The following is a 20908-nucleotide window of genomic DNA, read 5'->3' as shown; positions in this document are numbered from 1 at the left end:
TGTATAACTCCCACAGTCTTTTTCTAGGACTTAGGAAATTGTTAGGACAAATAACACAGGATTCTAGCTCCCCAGACTGTCCAAACCAGTTAGGAATCCCTCTTCTAACTATACAGCTCACATACTCTATTGCTGAGTTTCTTTAAATTATGTGAGGATTTTATTGTCTGTATCTACAGTTCTGTGATTTGAAGGCACAGGAATAAGAAGAGTTCTTATCCCACTAGGGTTTTTATTTTGTTCAAAATTAAAACAGACCCAAGGAATGGCAAGGAATGGCTTCTCCTTCTCTAGATTACATCTTTGATGATTTGTGTGGTCTTGCTGAAGGCTGATACTTATAACCTCTGCAGGGTTTTATGCACCTAAATTCTTTTTTGGCAGTTCCTCTTCTGCCCAGATTCCTCAGGAAGCAGTATAATGCGGGGGGAAAATGTAAGCTTGGTTTAGTATCTTTGTAGTTTGTTTACATTTTAGACACCAATGCTTTAGAGTTAAGTAAATCAGTTAAGCTCAAGACCTGGTCTGTAACCTTGGGAAAGTTACCTATGCCTCAATTCCCTCATCTATAAAATGTGGGCAATTGCATCTCTTTTCCAAGGTGATTTTCTTGAAATGCATCTATAAGGAAGTACCCAGAACAACAGTTGGCACATACAAAGAACCCAGTAAAGCTGCTCTTTTCTCACTCTCTACCTTCACTGCTCCCACTGGACTGAATATCAAAACCATAAAAGTAAATTGCCTGTATTCACCCCTATTCTCATAGAATTCTTACTGAGTCTTTAGTTTCTCCTGAATGTTTTCAGGCTTGACAATACTCAGACATAATTAAAGGAACCCACGTTACGTGAGTAACCTTTAAAAGCTGGCTTTGCATCCAGCTTTGTCATCACGGGGCACACCCTCCGGCTACTACTATACAGGGCAAGACTGAAACCAGTAAGTCAGAGTTTCACAGTGTTCCTTTTGACCAGCTTATTGGGCAATGGGGAAGAGTCTGAGAACTCTATACATAGGATCCTACCCCAGAGAGGTCAGCATTTCTCAGGGTGATTCAGCTACCTTTATCCATTAGCTTCACCCTGAAATCATTTGTTAAAGCGCTACCCTCCCAGAGTCATAAACCAGAATCCTGGAGGGGTTTGCCACAGCTGTTGACAACTAATATACAAGGGACAAATCTACCCTACTTCCTGCTTTTATACACCTAGGACCTAATAGTTGAAAAAATAAATAATAGTATTTCTTGACATATGAAAATTATATGAGACATAAACTTTAGTGTCCATAAGTACAGTTGTACTGGAACAAAGCCACAGCCATTTATTTGTGTATTGTCTATGGATGCTTGCATGGTACAGGAGCAGAAATGAGTAGTTGCCACAGAGACTGTAGAGCCCATAAAACCTATATACTTTCTGGTCCTTTACAAAGTTTGCTGCTCCCTGACAAGGGGCACAGACACTGGGAACCAGACCTGGCAGCAGAGTTCAGCTCTCGATTCCTCCCACTTGCCCAAGTTCTCTCATCTCCTTTGTATCCTCCAATGGATAATGAGGCTTTTATGAGGGTCAAACAAATATATAAAGTGCTTAGAAGAGAGTCTGGTGCATATTAAGTACCATCTATGGGTCTGTTACTATTAGCTGTCACAACTTTTTTCATAAACTAAAGCAGCAGCAGCATACGAGTTAGTTAGCAAAAACTGTGAGAATTTCATTTGTAGCCCTCCAATTACATTCAAGGGGCAGTAGGAAGGTATTAAAGACACCTGAAATAACATTGAGCATAGATGCTTATCCACAAAACTAGTTCTGCATTCTTAACAAATTTTTTTTTATGCTATATTCTTCTTTCAAACTTGAGTCTTAAAGAAGCTTACACTCACCTTCGATTTCAGCCCTCACCATCTATTCCTTACAGTTGGAAGAAATAGACTTCAAAACAGAGGCTAAGGAACAGAATAGAGCCCAGAAATAAATCCATGCATATTTGGTCAACTGATCTTGGACAAGAATGCCAAAAGTACACAATGGAGAAAGGATGACCTCTTCAACAAATGGTCCTATGTTAGTGCATGTGTGTGTGCTCAGTTGTGTCTGACCCTTTGTGACCCCATGAACTATAGCCCACCAGGCTCCTCCGCTCCGGGATTTCCCATGCAGGAACACTGGAGTGAGCTGCTGTTTCCTCCTCCAGTGGATCTTCTTGATCCAGGGATCGAACCCACATCTCTTGCACATCTCCTGCATTGCAGGTGGATTTATTTTTTTTTTTAAACCACTGAGCCACTGGAGAAAACTGGATGTTTACATGCAAAAGAGTGATTATTGGACCCTATCTCACACCATATACAAAAATCAAAATGGAATAAAGACTTAAATATAGGATCTAAAACTGTAAAATTCTTAAAAGCAAACTTAAGGGGAAAGCTTTGTGACATTAGCCTTGACACTGATTTCATGGCTATGAGAGCAAAAGCATAAGCAACAAAACCTAAATAAATAAGTAGGATTAAAAAGGTTCTGCACCACAAAGAAACAACAGAATGAAAAGGCAACTCACTGAACAAGAGAAAATATTTGCAAGACGTAGATCTGACAAGAAGTTATTGTCTAAAATTTTAGCAAAGAAGATACACAAATGCACAGCAGGTATATGAAAAAATGCTCAGTGTCACTAAGTACCAGGGAAATGCAAATCAAACCACAACAAGGTATCACCTCATATCTGCCAAGATGGCTATCATTATAAAAAGAAAAAAAAAAGACAATAAGTGTTGGCAAGTATGTGGAGAAATTGGAAAGCCTGCACATTATTAGTGGGAACTAGAAATGGTGAGGCTGCCATGAAAACAGTGTGGAGTCTCCTCAAAAAATTAAAAATAGAATGACCATATGATCTAGCAACCCTACTTCTGGATATATATCCCCTCAAAAATGAAAACAGAACCTCAAAGAGATATTTGCACCCATGTTCACAGCAATATTATTCACCAATAACCAAGATGTGGCAGCAACCCAAATGTCTATCAATACATGAATGTTTTTCAATGTGGCATGTATCATACAATGAATTGTTATCCAGCCTTAAAAAAGGATATCTTATCATATTCTGCAACATGGTTGAATTTCAAGGACACTATGCTAAGTTAGGAGAAGGCAATGGCACCCCACTCCAGTACTCTTGCCTGGAAAATCCCATGGACGGAGGAGCCTGGTAGGCCGCAGTCCATGGGGTTGCTAAGAATCAGAAACGACTGAGCGACTTCACTTTCACTTTTCACTTTCATGCATTGGAGAAGGAAATGGCAACCCACTCCAGTGTTCTTGCCTAGAGGATCCCAGGGACAGGGGAGCCTGGTGGGCTGCCAGACCTATGGGGTCGCACAGAGTCGGACAAGACTGAAGCAACTTAGCAGATGCTAAGTTAATTACAAGAAGATAAATACTGCATGATTCTACTTATATGAAGCATTTAAAATAGTCAAACTCATAGAAACAGAAAGTAGAATGGTGGTTGCCAGGGCCGCTGAGGAGGAAATGGAGAGCTGTTTACTGGTAGAGATTTTCAGTCATGTGAGAGGAAAAGTTTTGGAGATCTGCTATGAGGCACTGTAGATGCTTTTAACAATAGTGTACACTGTACACTTGGGCAGGAAGATATCAGGTTGTGTTTTTACTACAATAAAAATACTAGGGAAAAAATAAAACCCTCCATATGGGCCAAAGGACTCATATCTCTAATCTACCTTGATGATGACTGTGGTACTTGAAAACAGGAATCAACTTCCTGAATCAAACACAAAGCAAGTAATGTATAGTTGATTCGATATAAGACAACAGGAAATACTAGAATTTTTCTCACAATTCAGGACTTTTATTTTGAGGTTTGGGGGATCCAAAAGAACTTGAGAGGGAAGTTTATACATGAGAGGAAAACAAAGACCCCAGTGAGAACCCAGCCCACCACATGAGCAAGCCCTGTCCCACACACAGCAGGTGCTCCAGTATTTGTTAAATGTTGGTGACTCATTCAATTTTTCTGTGCAACCTCCACAGCAAATACTGTGAATCTTGCTTATTGTTACATTTCTTAAAACAATAAGAAATTGTTGAAATTCAAAGAACTCTGCGTGATAGAAACTGCAGGAAACAAAACCAAACCAGAAAATCTCACGTCTGAATTGCTTCAAACTGTTAAACTGGGTGAAAAACAAAGCTGTGAAGTAAAGAAAACTGTTTCCTGAATCACCTGAGTGAAACTCCAAGATCCAGCTCCCTTTCCTTCCTGACAAGTGTGTTTTTACCAACACACTCTTTGCCTGCACTAAACTGTTCTTGCATAAAAAGTAGCTGAGTGATTTTGGAGACAGGATTGTTTTGCCTGAATCATCCAGGTAACTGGAACAACTCAACTTCTAAGAACAATCCGGCCGAGGCTGCCCTGCCTAGTAAGTGCCCGCTGTCCTCTTCAGGCCATATCCGAGTCACATCCAGCTTAAACTAGAGATGACAATGTCGCCTAGGAAGGAAACACGCCGTTATTGTTAAGTGAAATGGTCAACTCCAAATGCGCTCAGGTCCTGAAATTCACTGCTGATGTCCAAAGGCGCTTCCGCAGCTTGGTTTTTCGAAGTCTCCTTTCCCTGAGAGCATCTCAGGGCTGCCCGAAGGCATTTGGCCCCTTCCCCCAGTACCACACTTTGCTTCCAGACCCGTAGGCCTGTCCAATAAAGTTGTTTAAAATACAAAACGTAGCAGAGGATGCTCAAGCAGGAAGAGAAAAAGAACACCCGGCGAAATGGGTCGGTGTTGGAACGTGCCATTCGTTTTGAAGGGAGGAGAATCCCAGGTGTGAACTGCATCCCGAGCGTGAAGCCATTTACCAGACCTCGGGGTCTTCAGGGCCTGAGAAGAGAAAACACCAAAGACTGGGCGGAGCGCAGGAAGGGGCGGAGGCCGGAAGCGGAGCCTGGCGCTGGCGGCGGCCCCAGGCGCGTACCCCGCGGGCCAGGGTGGTGCGGCCTTGGGCGGTCCCCGCGGGCAGGCTGGGAGGCGGGAGGCGCTGGGCGGCGGCGCAGAGTGCAGCATGGCGTATCCCGGGCATCCTGGCGCCGGCGGCGGCTACTACGCAGGCGGGGTGAGTGCTGCCCGCGCGGGCTCGTGGCCGGGGCGCGATCCCTGGACGCCCGGGGCTCCTAGAAGCCACAAGGGTCGTCTCGGCCGGGGAGGTTCCCGGGCGCCCCCGCCCTGCCCGCCGCCTCGCCCAGCGCCCCCGCCGGCCGGCCTCGGTCTCCGGCGACCTCCTTCCTCCTGTCCCTTCTTCCCCCCGGGTTGCTGCTTGGGGCCGGGACGCGCGTAGTTTAACCCAAGAAGCCCACCCTGTGCCTCCCGGATCCGCGGCGTGAAATCGTGTTGCCTTCCGCTCCGCCTTCCCTAAGAGCAACAGCCATTTTACTCTAGAATGGTCCTGCGATCCACTTCTCTCTCTCTCTCCGAAATTGAGAAAAACGGGGAAAGTCAGGGAAAGTCCGCTAGAGTCGGAGACTTCCGGCAGGAAGGCAGCCTGGCCCTCAGTCTGGGACGGGCATCCTTTTGGGAACTGTTTCCTAAAGAGAATATTCCCTATCCGTGACACACCTCACCCTCCCGAGGCTACACCTGTCTCAGAACGCTTTAAAAATACCTTAAACGCTAGGAAAAATTATGCAAGACAATTCTGAGCCCTGCTGGTAAGTTGCATGGCCAGGTTGCATTCGTCTCAGTAAACTGCAGGTTAATGGAGATTTGCAGAGGTTACTTCATTTATACTGATGTCATTGTCAAGACAACTCATTTTGATCCTAGCTGCGGGTTTTTAAATTATAACTGGGATGAGAATGGGACAAAGGGAAGGAGTGATTGCGCCTAGAGAGTTAAGGGAGGTGGGAGGGGGGGGGAGCAAACGACTGACAGCGAACCTGGCTTTGCACAAGGCACTCAGTGGTGAAAGGATAAAACTTGGTCATCGGATTTATTCATTTGTTCCCTGTCTTACAGTACGGAGGGGCTCCCGGAGGGCCTGCGTTTCCCGGGCAAACTCAGGATCCGCTGTATGGTTACTTTGCTGCTGTAGCTGGACAGGTTAGCTCTTCCCTTTAACATTAAAGAAATTTCAGTTTGTACATTTGTATTAACCTTTGTTACAGTCCCACGGAAAAACGACTGTTCCTCTGGAAAAGAATTCCTTTGCTTCTGCTCCAGAAAAAAGAGAGAGAGAGAGAGAAGGAAGTTCATGGGCAGTTATTTATTTTTGAATATTCAGAACAAACTGGGACAACGTGTTACTCTTGCTTATGTTCAATTCAGAACTAAACTTGTGATTGAATTAGGGTCAGATTGAACACAATAAACTAGTGTAAATATGCTTTGAAGATATGTAAGGTAGAAAGATGTCTTTAAAACGGTCAATTGTCAGGATCCAGACAGTGAATTTCCAGAGAAGAAATTCCAGGTCGACTGAACTTTAAACCTTTCTTTGTACAATTAGAATCATGTAGTACCAGTAATTCTGTAGCCAGATTCTGAGGGACATTTTCTTTGCATTGAGTTTGACTGTTAATTACCCCTTTAGGAAATGGGTACTCCAGGTAAAAACCCACTAGCTTCAAAATAAGGAAGGTACTTTCTTCTTGCTATCAGGAAGTTAATCTTGTGGCCAGTTTAGTTTTTCTTAGCTGCGGATGCTATTACTAGGTCAGCCCTTCCATGTCCTTGTTAGGTGTTGTGGTCTGTTGACCCAGAGAATGAATTAAGGTCAACACCCCAAAACCTTTCACTTCTTCTAGTTGTGTGACAGGTGGTAGTTCATCTTGTAGGAGGCCTTTTACCTCAGGTACCAGGTCACTGTATATACCATACTGCTGTTATAATCCAACATGTTCAAAGAGGACATTTGTGCTTATGAATTCAACCTAGCTTTCTTTTAATCAAAAGCTAGAAATAGCACAGTCTTGATGTGAAAATGCCTGTAGACTATTATGGGATAAAAACGTGTGACCACCTTTTAGAACAGCACTGGAAAAAGTACAGTTTGAGAAACTGAATGGAAAATTGAGTCTAAAACTGAAAGAGCTTCCCCTAAGTATCTGCTTCACCTGTTAGTGATCAGTATCTTTGAAACCACAAGACACGGCAAAGCTCAAGTCTCTGCACTCTTAGACCGCCAGGACCAGGAGCCATGAAAGGCACCCACCTGCTTAGCTTTCAGCAGCCCTGGTCTGCGGCAGCATGTCCATCGTCTTTCCCATTCTTGATCGTGCCTGTCATCTAGATTGTATAATAGTCATGAACTTGAGGATTTGGGCATTTTATTTTAAAATCTAACGTGTTTCTAGTTCTGACCTAGGTCAGCCAGTGAATAGGCATGGAGAACTTGTATAATTGTATAACCAGCTATAATTGTGATCTGAAAAAAACATTCATCATATTCTAAGCAAAGGAGATCACAGAGGCTGCTTTTTGTGGGAACCAAACTTTTCATTTACTGATGTCATCTGTGTACCCAGCCCTCCACCCCCTCAACAGAAAAAAAAGAAAAAAAAGCGAGGACAAGTAATAGAACTTCTGATCAAATACATAAATAATTGTATTTTAAATTGCTTACTTTTGCAGTTTCCTAGTTCAGAGTAAGAGTAGTTAAGGGTAGGAGCTAGTTGTATTTATGTGTTTAAAAATATGTCTCAGTGGAAGAAACTGAATTAATCTTACTGTTTTATTAAGAAGAGGAACCGTATGCTTTAGAAGTTATGCCATCTAATTCAGGAATTTATAGGAAATGACAAAAAGATATTGGTAATACCAAAGCATAGGTGTAAGCAGCTTTCAGACTTGGTAATTCTTGTGTAATGACTGTTGCAAATAAAGCCTGAAATTGAATACCCACTTTGCCTAGGTACTAAGAAAGGTATTTTTGGTATATGTCCTTAATTATCCTTGTGGGAGAACCTGGAACAGTTTCCTTTCTTTCTGTAACTTGTTGTTTGGGGAAGTAGAGTGAAGAAAAAGAATGCCTACTTTTGAAAGGCGTCCATTTAAAAAAAGTCTCGTGTGATAATATTCATTTTCTGTATTATTATTGGTATACTGAATGCTGAATGTAAACAAAGAACTGGAAGGTACAAGTCACTCTTGTAAATCCTTTTCCTTTTTTTTTTTTTTTTCAAAAGGATGGACAAATAGATGCTGATGAACTGCAAAGATGCCTGACACAGTCAGGCATTGCTGGAGGATACAAACGTGAGTTAGCAGCCCCAGAGTGTCTCGGAAATCTCTTGCGTTGCAGATGTTACTTGTGATTTACAGCCTTCAAGGAATCTGAGAGCTTCTGAAATGGCAAAGTTAAGAATTTCAGAAGCTGAATTTATTTCTTTTGTATTTCAAAATGCTCGTTTGAAGATAGTTCTTTTTCTTTATATATAAATTTATTTATTTTAACTGAATCATCCCACACAACCCACCAGTTTAGTAGGTTTCTTGGATCTGGGTTCCGGGTGTCTGGAACCATTCAAACCAATAAGACGTGGCCTCCTCCTCAGAAACCGAGGTAGGGTGCTGAAATGAAATCCTCCAGGTCAGGTGTCATTAATGATAGGAGCTAACATTTGCTGCTCACTGTTGGCCAGGAGCTTATTCTGGCTCGAACGTGGTGTCACTTAGGGCTTTCGGTGGCCAGTGCTTGGCACCTGGTCCCAGGGTGCCTGTTCTGCATCCCTAGTTCTGAGTAGTTGGTCCTACCCTCCCTTTTCACAAGTCCCCCACCCCTAGTCCTCAAGGAGCCAGTTATATACTCCTGCTCTCAGCTTCTGGCAGCATGAGTGCTCACCTCGACATCTCCCAGATCTTTGCTCTTTCTCCATCAGGCTAAGTAAGACGTACCCTTCCTAATTTCTAAACTCTTTGTGCTCATCCTTCTTCCCGCTGCCTCCTAGTTCCTCATAGACTCCCCCTGTGCTTATACCCACTTCCTTCCTTTTGAATTCTGCACAAGCTACAGAGAGGGAACCCTTACCAGGATGCTCATTCCTGGCAGGGGCCTTCTCATTATCCCACACATGCCACATGCTTCCCTTCAAATCATATCTTTACCATGATAGAACAGCGTCTTGGCTGATCTGCATGACCTACCACCTTCTTTGCCTGCTGTTAATTGAGACAGAATATCAAATTGAAACCTCAACTTCTTGGTCAGCTGTAAATTAAAACATTCAAACTAGGGGATTTCCTGACAGTCTGGTGGTTAGGGCTCCAGGCTTTCACTGTGGTGGACCCAGGTTCCATCCCTGTTTAGGGAAATAAGATTCCACAAGCCGTTCAGCATGGCCAAAAAACAAACAAGCAAACAAACAAAAAAACCCCACAAACTAGAATTCACACCTGTGGACCTGTAGTGGCTATTTTTAACTGTTTGACAGGGCATAGTTACTATGTGGTTCTCTTTTTTAAACTATCAGCATATCCATTTTTATTATCCTTTGTTTTATGAATTTAGTATCCAATCACTATTTCCTAGTTATGGAATTAAAATAGAAACCTTTTGGATTTCTGTCATTTACTCTGGTCCTAGACTAAAGAAGCCCTTTTCTCCACTAGAGATTTTTTTTTTTTTACACTATTGTAGGCAGTATATTTAAATTGTTAATCTCAAGCAGTTGGGGCTGATGAACAAAGATCTAATAGCAGGGTTTCCACAAGTGAGCTATGTCACAATACAGACTATATTACTCTACTTCTGTTCAGGAGAAGAGGTGTGGCCAATTTTAAAATCTAACAAAGTGGGCGGTGTATTCTTGTAGAGAAGTCCCTTTAGAAACTTCCTTTGAGAAAGCCACATTTAGTAATGCCCTTACATCACCGAGTTACAGAAAGGACATACCTATCACCTGAATTCTGTGGTTAATCTGCTTGCTGTCATCTCGTTGTGAAGGCTGTGCATGCATGCCAAGTTGCTTCAGTCGTGTCTGACCATCTGTGATCCTATGGACTGAACCCGCCCGGCTCCTGTGTCCATAGGATTTCCCAGCCAAGAATACTGGAGTGGGGTTGCCATTTCCTTCTCCATGTGAGACTATAATGACCCGCAAAACCATCCTGTTTGTGAGTGTCAGAGTTAGTGTTGTAATGGAGAAGTTATGCAGCCATTGGTCTTTTTCAACCCACCTTCTAAACTAAAGATGGGGATGTGGGAGACAGTAAAACCTGTGGCATCTTCTTTTCTTGCCTGGAAAATGCCATAGACAGAGGAGCCCGGCAGGCTACAGTCCACGAGACCGCAAAGAGAAGGACAGGACTGGGCACACACAGCGCGTGGTATCCTAACCAGTTTAAGAGGGAGCAGTCATGCCCAGAGGTGGTACTGATGAGGGAAGTTGCTCTTTGAAATTATTTAAAACAGGATTAGCATTATTTAAAATAGGATTAGCATTAGTAAAAACTCTTCTGGAGGAAAAAAAGAAATGAACAGGAGTTCTCCTCACCCAAACTAATAAGATGTCAGTGTTCTAACTCATCAGAACTGCCTGCCCAGAATAGTGAATTTTCTGTTTTGTTCCTGCCCATCTCATTCCCTCCCTTCTCAGATCAGATTTCTAACAAAGAATTCTAACCTGTCACTCTGCTGCTCTTAAAAATCCTGAGTAGCTCCATGGTGCCCATATAAAACAGAAGTTAGACGGCTTACTAGGAATTCAGTCCCAGATGCACAGCACCCCCCAACACTTTCTCCCCGCTTCTTGACCTGTCTGGACTTCGCTGCTTCTTTCCTTGCTTGTGCACGTCCCCGGCTTTACATGACTATCTCCAGATATCCCAAATCTTTCCTGTCATTCACAACTTGGCTTAAATGTTACCTCTTCTATCAAGTCTTTCTTTCAACATGAAGGAGCCTCTCACACTTCAGGATCTGGTAGTTTTTGGTGTCTCCATTATGGCTTACCCTCTTCTACCCTGTAGGAAATGACAACCCGCTCCAGTATTCTTGTCTGGAGAATCCCATGGACAGAGGACCCTGGGGGTCGCAAGAGTCGGACACAACTTAGTGACTAAGCCACCACCACCCTGTGCATAAGACCTCAAACGGTCAGCCAGCACAGGATCCAGCTTCACAGTTGCTGTCTCCAGAGTCCCTGGTATCCTGAGCCCTGCACACCAGGAGTACTTAGTAGGCATTTGATGAATTAATGAGTATGGGACGCTGCCTAAAATGGGAAAAAAAAAAAAAAAAAATATATATATATATATATATACATATACCCTTATTTGTATTTTGACTTAAGAAAGATTGGTATTTACCTAAGGGATTCTACATTACTTCTAATTATCAGTGTAAATCAGAAGTGTCCATTTAAACTAATGTCTGATTCCCATGGTCAGATTCTGATCTAATTGTTCTGTGGTAATGCTGACTATACTTTAACAAAAGTTGTTAAGAGAGTAGATCTTAAAAGTTCTCACCACATGCATCAAAGGTAGCTATGTGAGGTGACGCATGTGGTAATTAACCTTCTTAAAGTCATTATATACATACATCAGACCATTACACTGTACACCTTAAACTTACACAGTGTTGTATGCCAATCATATCTTAGTAAAGCTAAACAATAATTATTGTTCTATAGTATACCCCAGATATCAGGGTCTTATAATGCTTTTGGGTGATTCTTGTAAGTGCTCAGGATTAAAAACCTATGGTCTAGACTAGAGAGGCTTCATACCTCCACACAACTGAAAAACACAACAAAGAATCAACCAATTCTTAAGTGTTAACAAAGTGTTGCCTTTTCTTACCTCTAAGAATTATCTTTGTGCATCAGATGGAGATTAAGGGACCAAAACAGAAAGAGTCTCCAACCTTTTATTTTAGGGTTCTAAGCTATGCCAAACGCATGAATCTATTAAAAGTAGAAAACCTATAGTTAGTAACATTTGGAAACATTACAGCAAGAAGAGTTAGCCTAGTGTTTTAAGTTCACTTTGGTTAAAGATTCAAATGAAGCTGGTAACAGCTGTAAATGATGCCGACTCTGTGTACATCTCAGCAGCCTTGTTGAGTTCATGCTGGCCTTGCCCACATGAGCCTTGTCACTCCTTCCTCCTAGTTTTACAGCTTCTTTGCACCTAAGACTACTCCCTCAGTCTTGGGAAGATGCAAGGAATCCTTTATTTTTAATTTGTTGATACTTAGGTAGAGTACTATTAGGCCATAAACCAGCAAGTGTATTCTTGTTTGGTTGTCTTAAGTGAGGTGTGGAAATACCCTCAGAATACCCTTGAGCCATGAGTAAACTGAAAAGGCTTCGGAACAATGGCTTTCATTGAGTGGGTCATCGGGTCTTAGTCCAGAATGCTCTCGTTTGACCCACAATTCTAGCAAGCATATTTATCTTATTGTCTATGAAAAGAGGCCATAGGCAATTTGAGGTAAGAGGTGACCATTCAGTGTCTGACATTAAAGGGAAAAGAAAGAGAAACAAATGATCTACCTAGAGCTAGCAAAACCAACTAAGTCAATTGTGCGTAGGAACAAAGCAACTGGATCCACCCATTCACCGTGGTGGATATAATACATTGTGGTTCATTATGGTGGATTGAACTCTATTACAGTTTCAAAGGCAAAAAAGGATATAATACTTTTTATGAACTATGTTATAAAAAACTGTAAGCCTATGCAAAAATAGAGATAATTATATAATGAACTCCCCTGTACTCATCCGTCAGCATCAACAATTATCAATGTGTTGCCCTTCTTGTTTTATCTATAAACCTAGCCATTTTCTTTTAAAGCAGATTCCAGATCTCTTAACATTATTTTATCTATAGATAACTTCAGTGCATATTTTTCTTAAAGGTAAGGACACATTTATCCCCCAACTTAAAAGCCATGAATCACACCTAAAAATATTAACAGTACTAGGCCATACTTTTTTAAAAAAGATTTCTATTAAATTTTTTAAAATCAAATTTGGGTTCTATAAGGAGTTCTCTCTATCTGGAAAATAAGCCTACTTCAAAGCTCCATGAATTTAGTGTCACATAAATTGAGCAGCATGTAAGAATAAAAGTGTATAAATAATCACATTCCTATTCATTTGAATGTATCCAATGTAATGTGAATTTTTGAAATTGTATTAATATGTATGTACTTTTCTTGATTTAACAGCTTTTAACCTGGAGACTTGCCGGCTTATGGTTTCAATGCTGGATGTATCCTTTACCTTGATGGCAGTCTAGAGTATTTTATTCTGGATTTAAAAAAAAAAAAAACCTTGAAGGAATTTGTCTAAGAACTAATATTCAGTAAACACAAAGTGACAAATGACCACAGAAAAGTTTTCCAAAATCATTAGCTTTTAAGATGTCGCTTGGTGTGAAAAAGGAAGTTTAATAAGCAGAACATTTGTTATTTAAGAATTTGAGGAAGCATCATAAACAAACAAGTATAGAAACCAGAGCAGTCAAGGCGACTTTTTTGCTGTGACATTGATAACCCTGCATGAGTCACACTGACCTTCAAGCAATGGGATTTTTCATATCACAGTTGTTAGACTAGTTTAGTTACTGCTGATGGTATGGTGCCTTCATCCCACCTCATTTTCCAAAAGCGAAAACAGTGGGTCTGGGAGGCCTTACCATGGGAATATTAGGGCTAAAGAGGACCCTGGACAGAAGGGTAAGCAGCATAGCCTGGACCTCTCAGAAAGTGCAGACCACTTTGGTTGTTATAGGTAGCTCACAATGGCTTTTTAATTTCCTTGTAGTCACTCATATAGATGATCTCTTTTTCTCACGGAAAATACGTACTCAGAGCTTTTTCTCCATAGGCCTTTATTTTTATATCATTAGAGTATCTTTTTGTCCTGTCATGCCCAAAAGAATGTACAATATTTTTTTCAGCAGAAAGAACGTTAAATTCCCTTATCCTTGATCTTTGATATAATCGTTAGAAAATGTTGTAAAATAAAGATGCTCTAATCCTTGATTACAGTTCAGAGAGACATGTCAGGCACAATGGGTTTCAATGAATTTAAAGAACTCTGGGCTGTACTGAATGGTTGGAGACAGCACTTTATCAGCTTTGACAGTGATAGGAGTGGAACAGTGGATCCCCAAGAACTGCAGAAGGCCCTGACGACAATGGGTGGGTATGACTGACTCCATCTCTGTTCACTAGTAGCTTTTTGCTTTTGTTTTTTTGTTTAATTTATAAAACTAAGTATTACATTTCTATTTATAGAAATAGCACCTATTCATAATTTAAATGAGCCCTCTCCTAAAAAATTGGGCTTAAAATTATTTTTAATGTTTTTTTTTAAATCCTTGAAATTGGAATATTTTTTCTTTTTCTTTTTTCGCTGGATGATTTTTCTTCTTTCAGGGTTTAGGTTGAGTCCCCAGGCTGTGAATTCAATTGCAAAACGATACAGTACCAATGGAAAGATCACCTTTGATGATTACATCGCCTGTTGCGTCAAGCTGCGAGCTCTAACAGGTGTGTCCTTTGAGATTGCTATTAGCAGGCCTGGCAAATAATTCTGTTTCCTCAGAAATTTTTTCTCACATGTTAAGTAATCTGCCGTTAAAATGATCCAAACTAAACTCCCTGGCAGTCCAGTGGTTAGGACGGTGCTTTTACTGCCAGGACCTGGGTTTAAGCCTTGGTCAGGGAACTAAGACCTGGAGAGCTGAGCGGCTCAGGAGGGGAAAAGGAAGTCCTAACTAAACTTTAGTGTTCTATAACATAAATGAACCAAGCTAATTGGTAAATTTTTGTAATTTACCAAGCTAATTGGTAAATTTTAGAGTATGAGCAGTATTCTGTGACTTCTCCCTGGAACGTGAACTACTTGATAAAAGTGAAATACTTGAAAAAAGTGAAATTGCCCATCAGCAGCCCTCTTTCCTAATTCCTCCTGTTGGAGAGTAATTTGAAATGGTGGTCTGTGTTTCAGATGTCCTCAAATGAGGCTGTATCAATAATCTCTACTTTTCTCTCTCCTCTTTTTCTTTCCTTTGTATGTTTTTTCCTGTTCCATTCCTTTCTTTAGTTTTTTTACCCTTTTTAATATATGGTATTATAATTTTTTTGCATCCTGACAAATTTGAGGGTGGATTCTTTTTTTTTTTTTAAGTAAATACTTTTCATTTAGTAGGACAAAGCTCAAATGGGTGGAGTACTTGATCATAGCTGTTTGTCATATTAAGGACGCCATCCATCTGTGTGTGTGTGCTCAGTCATGTCCAACTCTTTGTGACGCTATGGACTGGAGTCTGCTAGGCTTCTCTGTCCATGGGATTCTCCAGGCAAGAAAACTGGAGTGGGTTCCCATTCCCTCCTCCAGGGGTTCTTCCCAACCTGGGGATCAAACCTGCGGTCTCCTGCGTTGCAGGTGGTTATGGCTGAGCCACTGGAGAAGCATCTGTTTCTTAACATATCTTTGTTATTAAGAAGTCTGAAATTGTGTACTTCCATCACAATTAAGGAGTGGCCTCAGAAGTTGTGCAGCTTTTACCGACTTTGGGATGAGGCCTTTTCTTCCAACTCCAGGTTGGGGAAGACAGTTGGCCAACTTCTGCTTGCTGTGTTACTTGGCTGCATATTAAATCCATCCATATTGCTACAGCTGACTTCTTTGCTTTGGCCTTTTGTCTCTGTTGGCTGGTTGTACAATTTGTTACTGCATTTGAAACTCTGCTGACATAATTAACTATTAGGATTTCAGATGTTCTAAAAAAGCTCATAAATTTTACTGTTGTGTTTTACAGACAGCTTTCGAAGACGGGATACTGCTCAGCAAGGTGTAGTGAATTTCCCATATGATGATGTAAGTCTGACTAAATTCGTAACTGAGTAAAAGAGAGGTACAGCAATTGGGCATCCCTTTGAAGCTGGCTCTTTAGAGCATCTTAAGTATCCCAGAGCAGTTAAGGCTTACATGATCAGGAGTCACCATCCAAAATTTATTAATGTCATTTATTTGTCTTATCCATAGACCACTGTTGCATTAAACAACTGAGGTCAAGGCCCAGCTTTTCTCACTGATCAGCTGGATCACTTAGGCAGTTTTTCATTGCTCAGAGACTATTTGAGGAAAGAATAATAATGCTGTCTTCACTAGTCTATTGTGAGATTTCAATAAGAAATGTCCTTGAAAAACACCACCATGCAGATGGTATATCTACTTTTGTCTCCTTTACACAAATCACCTCTGTCAATGAGAAATAACTTGCATGGTTTGAAGCTGCAGTTGGCACATCTGTGTTCTTCATTGAGGACAAAAGACACAAACTGAAGTCATAATTTAAAACTGTGTTTACTGTACAGCCACACTAAATGCGTCAGGATACAGACACATAACCAGTGTGAGCATAACCACGTGCTATCTTTGTTGGCCTTGGTTGGATAGACACAGCACAGCTGGGGAGATGTTTAGGTGTGTCTCCAGTTTTTGTTCAGCCATTGATAAACCACTTTTAGAATGGACATCACTGTGACAACTAAAAGGTTTCTCCATTTCAAAATATAAACGTGCACATATTTTCGGTTTAGCAGCAGCTGCAGTTCTGAGCACACTCTTAAAAGGCTGTTGCGTAAATATGTTTACTTCTTTTGCTAAAAGGTGTGTTCCCTCAGTGTGCATTAACGTCTCAGGTAACAGTCCCGCTCTGTTCCAAGGATGGAGAGGCAGACTGTGGGGTGGAAAGTGCACAGGCTACGGCCTCTCACGAGGCCACTTAAAGGACATCTGTCTGAATGTCCTGACCCAAGTTCCCTTTTCCCTGAAAGAGGGAGCATCAGCTGGTCCTTGCAGGAATGCTGTAGTAATTAGCAGTGTCCAGGGCCTTGCTGATGGTGGAAGAAAGCCAAAGAAAACTGAGAACAGGAGCAGAAATGATTGCTGTGTGTTGGACTGTTATTTATATTTGTGACTAGGTGCCTTTGATCATGATCACATTTAGAGTGAGATATTAATTTGGAATTTAAATAATTCTTTATGCATTAAGGTAGCATCAGCTTCCTATAAGAAGGTTTGATGTGAGGAAACCCTCTGGATTTTATATTAGAATGCTTCCTTCAAAAAATGAACTTTTCATCCATCATTTACTCTTATTTTTAAAGCTTTTTTTTTTTTTTTTCTAATCCACAGTTCAAATGAATAGCAAAATGTAAGCTGCGTAGAAATAAGCAGGGGTGTGTTCTGTGTTCTGGGGTCTGCAGCGTAACACTGGTTTCTCTCTTGCAGTTCATCCAGTGTGTCATGAGTGTTTAAGTCAGGAGCAAGCTGTATGAACATAACCTACATTCCGACTGGAGTTCTCCTTTGCTCTTTGCCCTCAGTAATTGTGTGCAGACTTACACAGCCACCTTTCCTTAACAGCTCTTGTAAAAGTTTATTACTTTATGTATAACTGAAGTTTTTTGTTTTGATAATAAATGCTTTGAGATGATATTATCATAAGATCCAGTCTGTTAAACACCATTTAGAACTTCCTTGAGCCACTGTCAGTCAAGCCTTATTTTCTTGTTAAGCCTCTTTTATGTAAATTCAGGTGTGCCAATTGTTTAAGGCACATGATGTATTTTGCATTGTAAGATACTAAAACCTTTTCATCAGACTGCAACTGTTGTCTCCCCTCTTTTAGAAGGGCTTTTACATCAGAGTGAAAGCTTTATATGTGGAGTATTCTTATCATGTAAATGGTTTATACCCACTTGGATACCAAAAAAAACACAAAAAACGTGGTGATCCGTATCGGGATTCCCCTTGGTAGAAACTTAACACAGGCTTTAAGGATTATAAATACTTTGGTGGCTCTATGAATGGACACACTTAAAAAGCTGTTGAAGGGAATTCTCTGGCTAGGAAAAGTCCTAATCAGGGTTAGGACTCCATGATTCCACTGCAGGGGGTACAGGTTCAACTCCTGGTTGGAAACCAAGCCATGTGGCCAAAAAAACCCTGTTGAATAAGTGGCAAATACTGTCACTAAGTTCTGCCTTGTCATTATTCATGTAGACCTCTGTTCTGTACTGTGCTTAGTGACTCAGTCATGTCCAGCTCTGCAAGTCATGTCCTACTCTGCAACCCCATAGACTGTAGCCCACCAGGCTCCTCTGTCCATGGGGATTCTCCAGGCAAGAATCCTGGAGTGTGTTTGCCATGGCCTCCTCCAGGGGATCTTCCCAACCCAGGGATTGAACTTGGGTCTCCCCCATTGCAGGCAGATTCTTTACCATCTGAGCCACCAGGGAAACCCAAGAATACTGGAGTGGGTAGCCCATCCCTTCTTCAGGGGATCTTCCCAACCCAGGAATCAATCCAGGGGCTTTTGCATTTCAGGTGGATTCTATACCAGCTGAGCTACCAGGGAAGCCCATAACTATAGTTAAAAATCTTATACATTATGAGCCACATATTTAACTATGTTAAAAAAAATTGATAGAAAAAGACTAAAAGAATATATGAAAATATTAATTGTGGGGTTCTTTTGGCTAATGGGATTCTAGGTGACTTCAATTCCTTTAGTGCATGTCAGTATTTTCCAGGTTTTCTATAATGCATGCACTTTCCTTTTATAATCAGAAGATGCTAATTTTTAAAACAGTGATACATCTATTTTGATACGCCATGGGTTCACACATATTAAACAATACACACATCAGAAAGACTGGAAAGACTATACGAAAATATTGATGTGACTTCCCCTGGAAATCAGAATCATGAATTCATTTTCTTTCTTCCTACTACTTTTCCAAATATTAAGGCGATGGCAGCCCACTCCAGTACTCTTGCCTGGAAAATCCCATGGATGGAGGAGGCTGGTGGGCTGCAGTCCATGGGGTTGCTAAGAGTTGGACACGACTGAGCAACTTCACTTTCATTCATTGGAGAAGGAAATGGCAACCCACTCCAGTGTTCTTGCCTGGAGAATCCCAGGGACGGAGGAGCCTGGTGGGCTGCCGTCTATGGGGTCACACAGAGTTGGACACGACTGAAGCGACTTAGCAGCAGCAAGTATTGATACTACATTTATATTAATAGTAGACTTTTTTATTTTAAATCATGTGCTTTTAAGTAAGATCTGAATTGTAATGTTGGCTATGCCTCTTACTAGATAGGTGGTTTGATAATTTTAGATCATCTCAGAGCCTTGCTGCTGCTGCTGCTAAGTCGCTTCAGTCGTGTCCAACTCTGTGTGACCCCATAGACGGCAGCCCACCAGGCTCCCCCATCCCTGGGATTCTCCAGGCAAGAACACTGGAGTGGGTTGCCATTTCCTTCTCCAATGCATTAAAGTGAAAAGTGAAAGTAAAGTCACTCAGTCGTGCCCGAATCTTAGTGACCCCATGGACTGCAGCCTACCAGGCTCCTTTGTCCATAGGATTTTCCCGGCAAGAGTACTGGAGTGGGTTGCCATTGCCTTCTCAGAGCCTTAATTTCCCTATTTTTGGAAACAATGTAATACTTACTTCATGAGGTAGTTGAATATGAAATGAATCTGAAAAAGTATTGGCATAATAAGCATCAAAACCTTTGTGTTTCTTAAATTTAAAGCTGGCCTGGTTTATTCTTTTAGGCAAAAGAGTTTAACAGACAAAACAAGTTAGTCTCCCTGCCAGAAGTTCAGCTCTCAGTTTAGAGAATTACTATTCAGATGATCAATTAATCGTCATGGACGAAAAAATAAAGATTTTCTAATCATCTTTAGCCTCATCCCACTAATTATTTTTTCAAATACTGTGCGCTCTCTCTCTCTCTCTCTCTATATATATATATATATATGTATATATAAACACATTTAACATAGTCTAAGTTATGTATTTCTGTCATGTAATCACACCCAGGCTACATCTCAGAATGTGAGTCAGCCTGCTTTATACTAATTTCACGGGGAACCTAGGTTTCATTCCAGATATACTAGTAGTCCGTGAGGTCACAAAGCCTGGCTTGAGCCTGAGCTGTCCAGAAAAGAATGGATGGAGGCCCAGGAAGCAGGGAACTCACCTTCAGAGTCCCAGCACCTGTTTGCTTCACACTCATCAGGATCCTCTGGAAATCTTGGTTTAAGGCAGTGGTCCTTTCCTAGGTGACTGGGGTGGTAAGGAAGAAGGCCCTTTCTGTCCAGAGGCCATGTACCAGATTTGAACCATCCTGCTTTGGTAGGTCCTGGGGTGTGTTGCATCAGTCATGGTTCTGAGTCTGCTTTGGGTTAAGAGCTAAAGTATTATAAAACTGTGTCTCTCTGGAATATTCAATTTAGTTTAAAATTACTGATAGAGCAAGTCTCCTTATCTCCTCCACTTCTAATTTCCTTTTGAAAGCATACAGCCTGGTCTTCAGTATGTCCCACAGAAAGCTTCCTTCCCCTTGACAAATTTGATGTATCTATTCTAGTCCTACAGTTAAAGCCACACTCTTCATTACAAATCAGTCTTGTGTTGTCTTACTTCTGTTTTATGCTGGGTTCTGTTTCACTCATTAGATTCACATATCCAGTGCAGCCTCGCTGCCTTCTTCAAAACTGCTTTTGGTCTATTTTTCTTCAAGCATCTAGTTGGAGCATAATGAAGCTGTGAGCTCAAACTTGAATACTTCACTCATATGGAGAATTGATTATGTTTCTCAAATCGCTCCAACTCAAGGTTTAATATTGGAGATGAGAGCTTTATCCTGGTGTGTCAAGAAATTTGTGATGATTAAGTACTTACAGCTCTTTCTGAGCACTTCCAACCAATGTGGCTGCAGGAGCCCTGTGCACCCCTGGCGACAGCTGGCATAGATTTGCACCACAGCAGTCACATTTCATTAATCACAGCTTTCACTCCTGTTGAGCCAAAGAGTCTAGACTCCACTTTAGTGTGATGTTCC

At 41.3% G+C, this 20908-nt stretch overlaps 1 protein-coding gene across 1 annotated transcript; it reads left to right on the top strand.

The window, feature by feature from the left end:
* Positions 1-4629: 4629 nt before the first annotated feature.
* Positions 4630-17486, top strand: SRI (sorcin). Its single transcript, XM_069588185.1, has 8 exons — positions 4630-5145; positions 6045-6128; positions 8213-8282; positions 13201-13244; positions 14031-14178; positions 14416-14529; positions 15804-15862; positions 17282-17486. Exons 1-8 carry the CDS (start codon positions 5095-5097, stop codon positions 17306-17308), a joined length of 597 nt encoding a protein of 198 aa, XP_069444286.1. The 5' UTR covers positions 4630-5094; the 3' UTR covers positions 17309-17486.
* Positions 17487-20908: the final 3422 nt, after the last annotated feature.

This window comes from Ovis canadensis, chromosome 4 (assembly GCF_042477335.2).
Source record: "Ovis canadensis isolate MfBH-ARS-UI-01 breed Bighorn chromosome 4, ARS-UI_OviCan_v2, whole genome shotgun sequence".
Lineage (NCBI taxonomy): Eukaryota > Metazoa > Chordata > Mammalia > Artiodactyla > Bovidae > Ovis > Ovis canadensis.
The sequence above is the reverse complement of the archived record's forward strand: the minus strand, read 5'-3'. Positions and strand labels throughout refer to the sequence as shown.

Coding starts and splice junctions, on each gene's coding strand:
- SRI (XM_069588185.1), top strand. CDS start 5,095: ATGGCGTATCCCGGGCATCCTGGCGCCGGCGGCGGCTACTACGCAGGC. Junction 5,146..6,044: donor GCGGCTACTACGCAGGCGGG/GTGAGTGCTGCC, acceptor CCTGTCTTACAG/TACGGAGGGGCTCCCGGAGG. Junction 14,530..15,803: donor CAAGCTGCGAGCTCTAACAG/GTGTGTCCTTTG, acceptor TGTGTTTTACAG/ACAGCTTTCGAAGACGGGAT.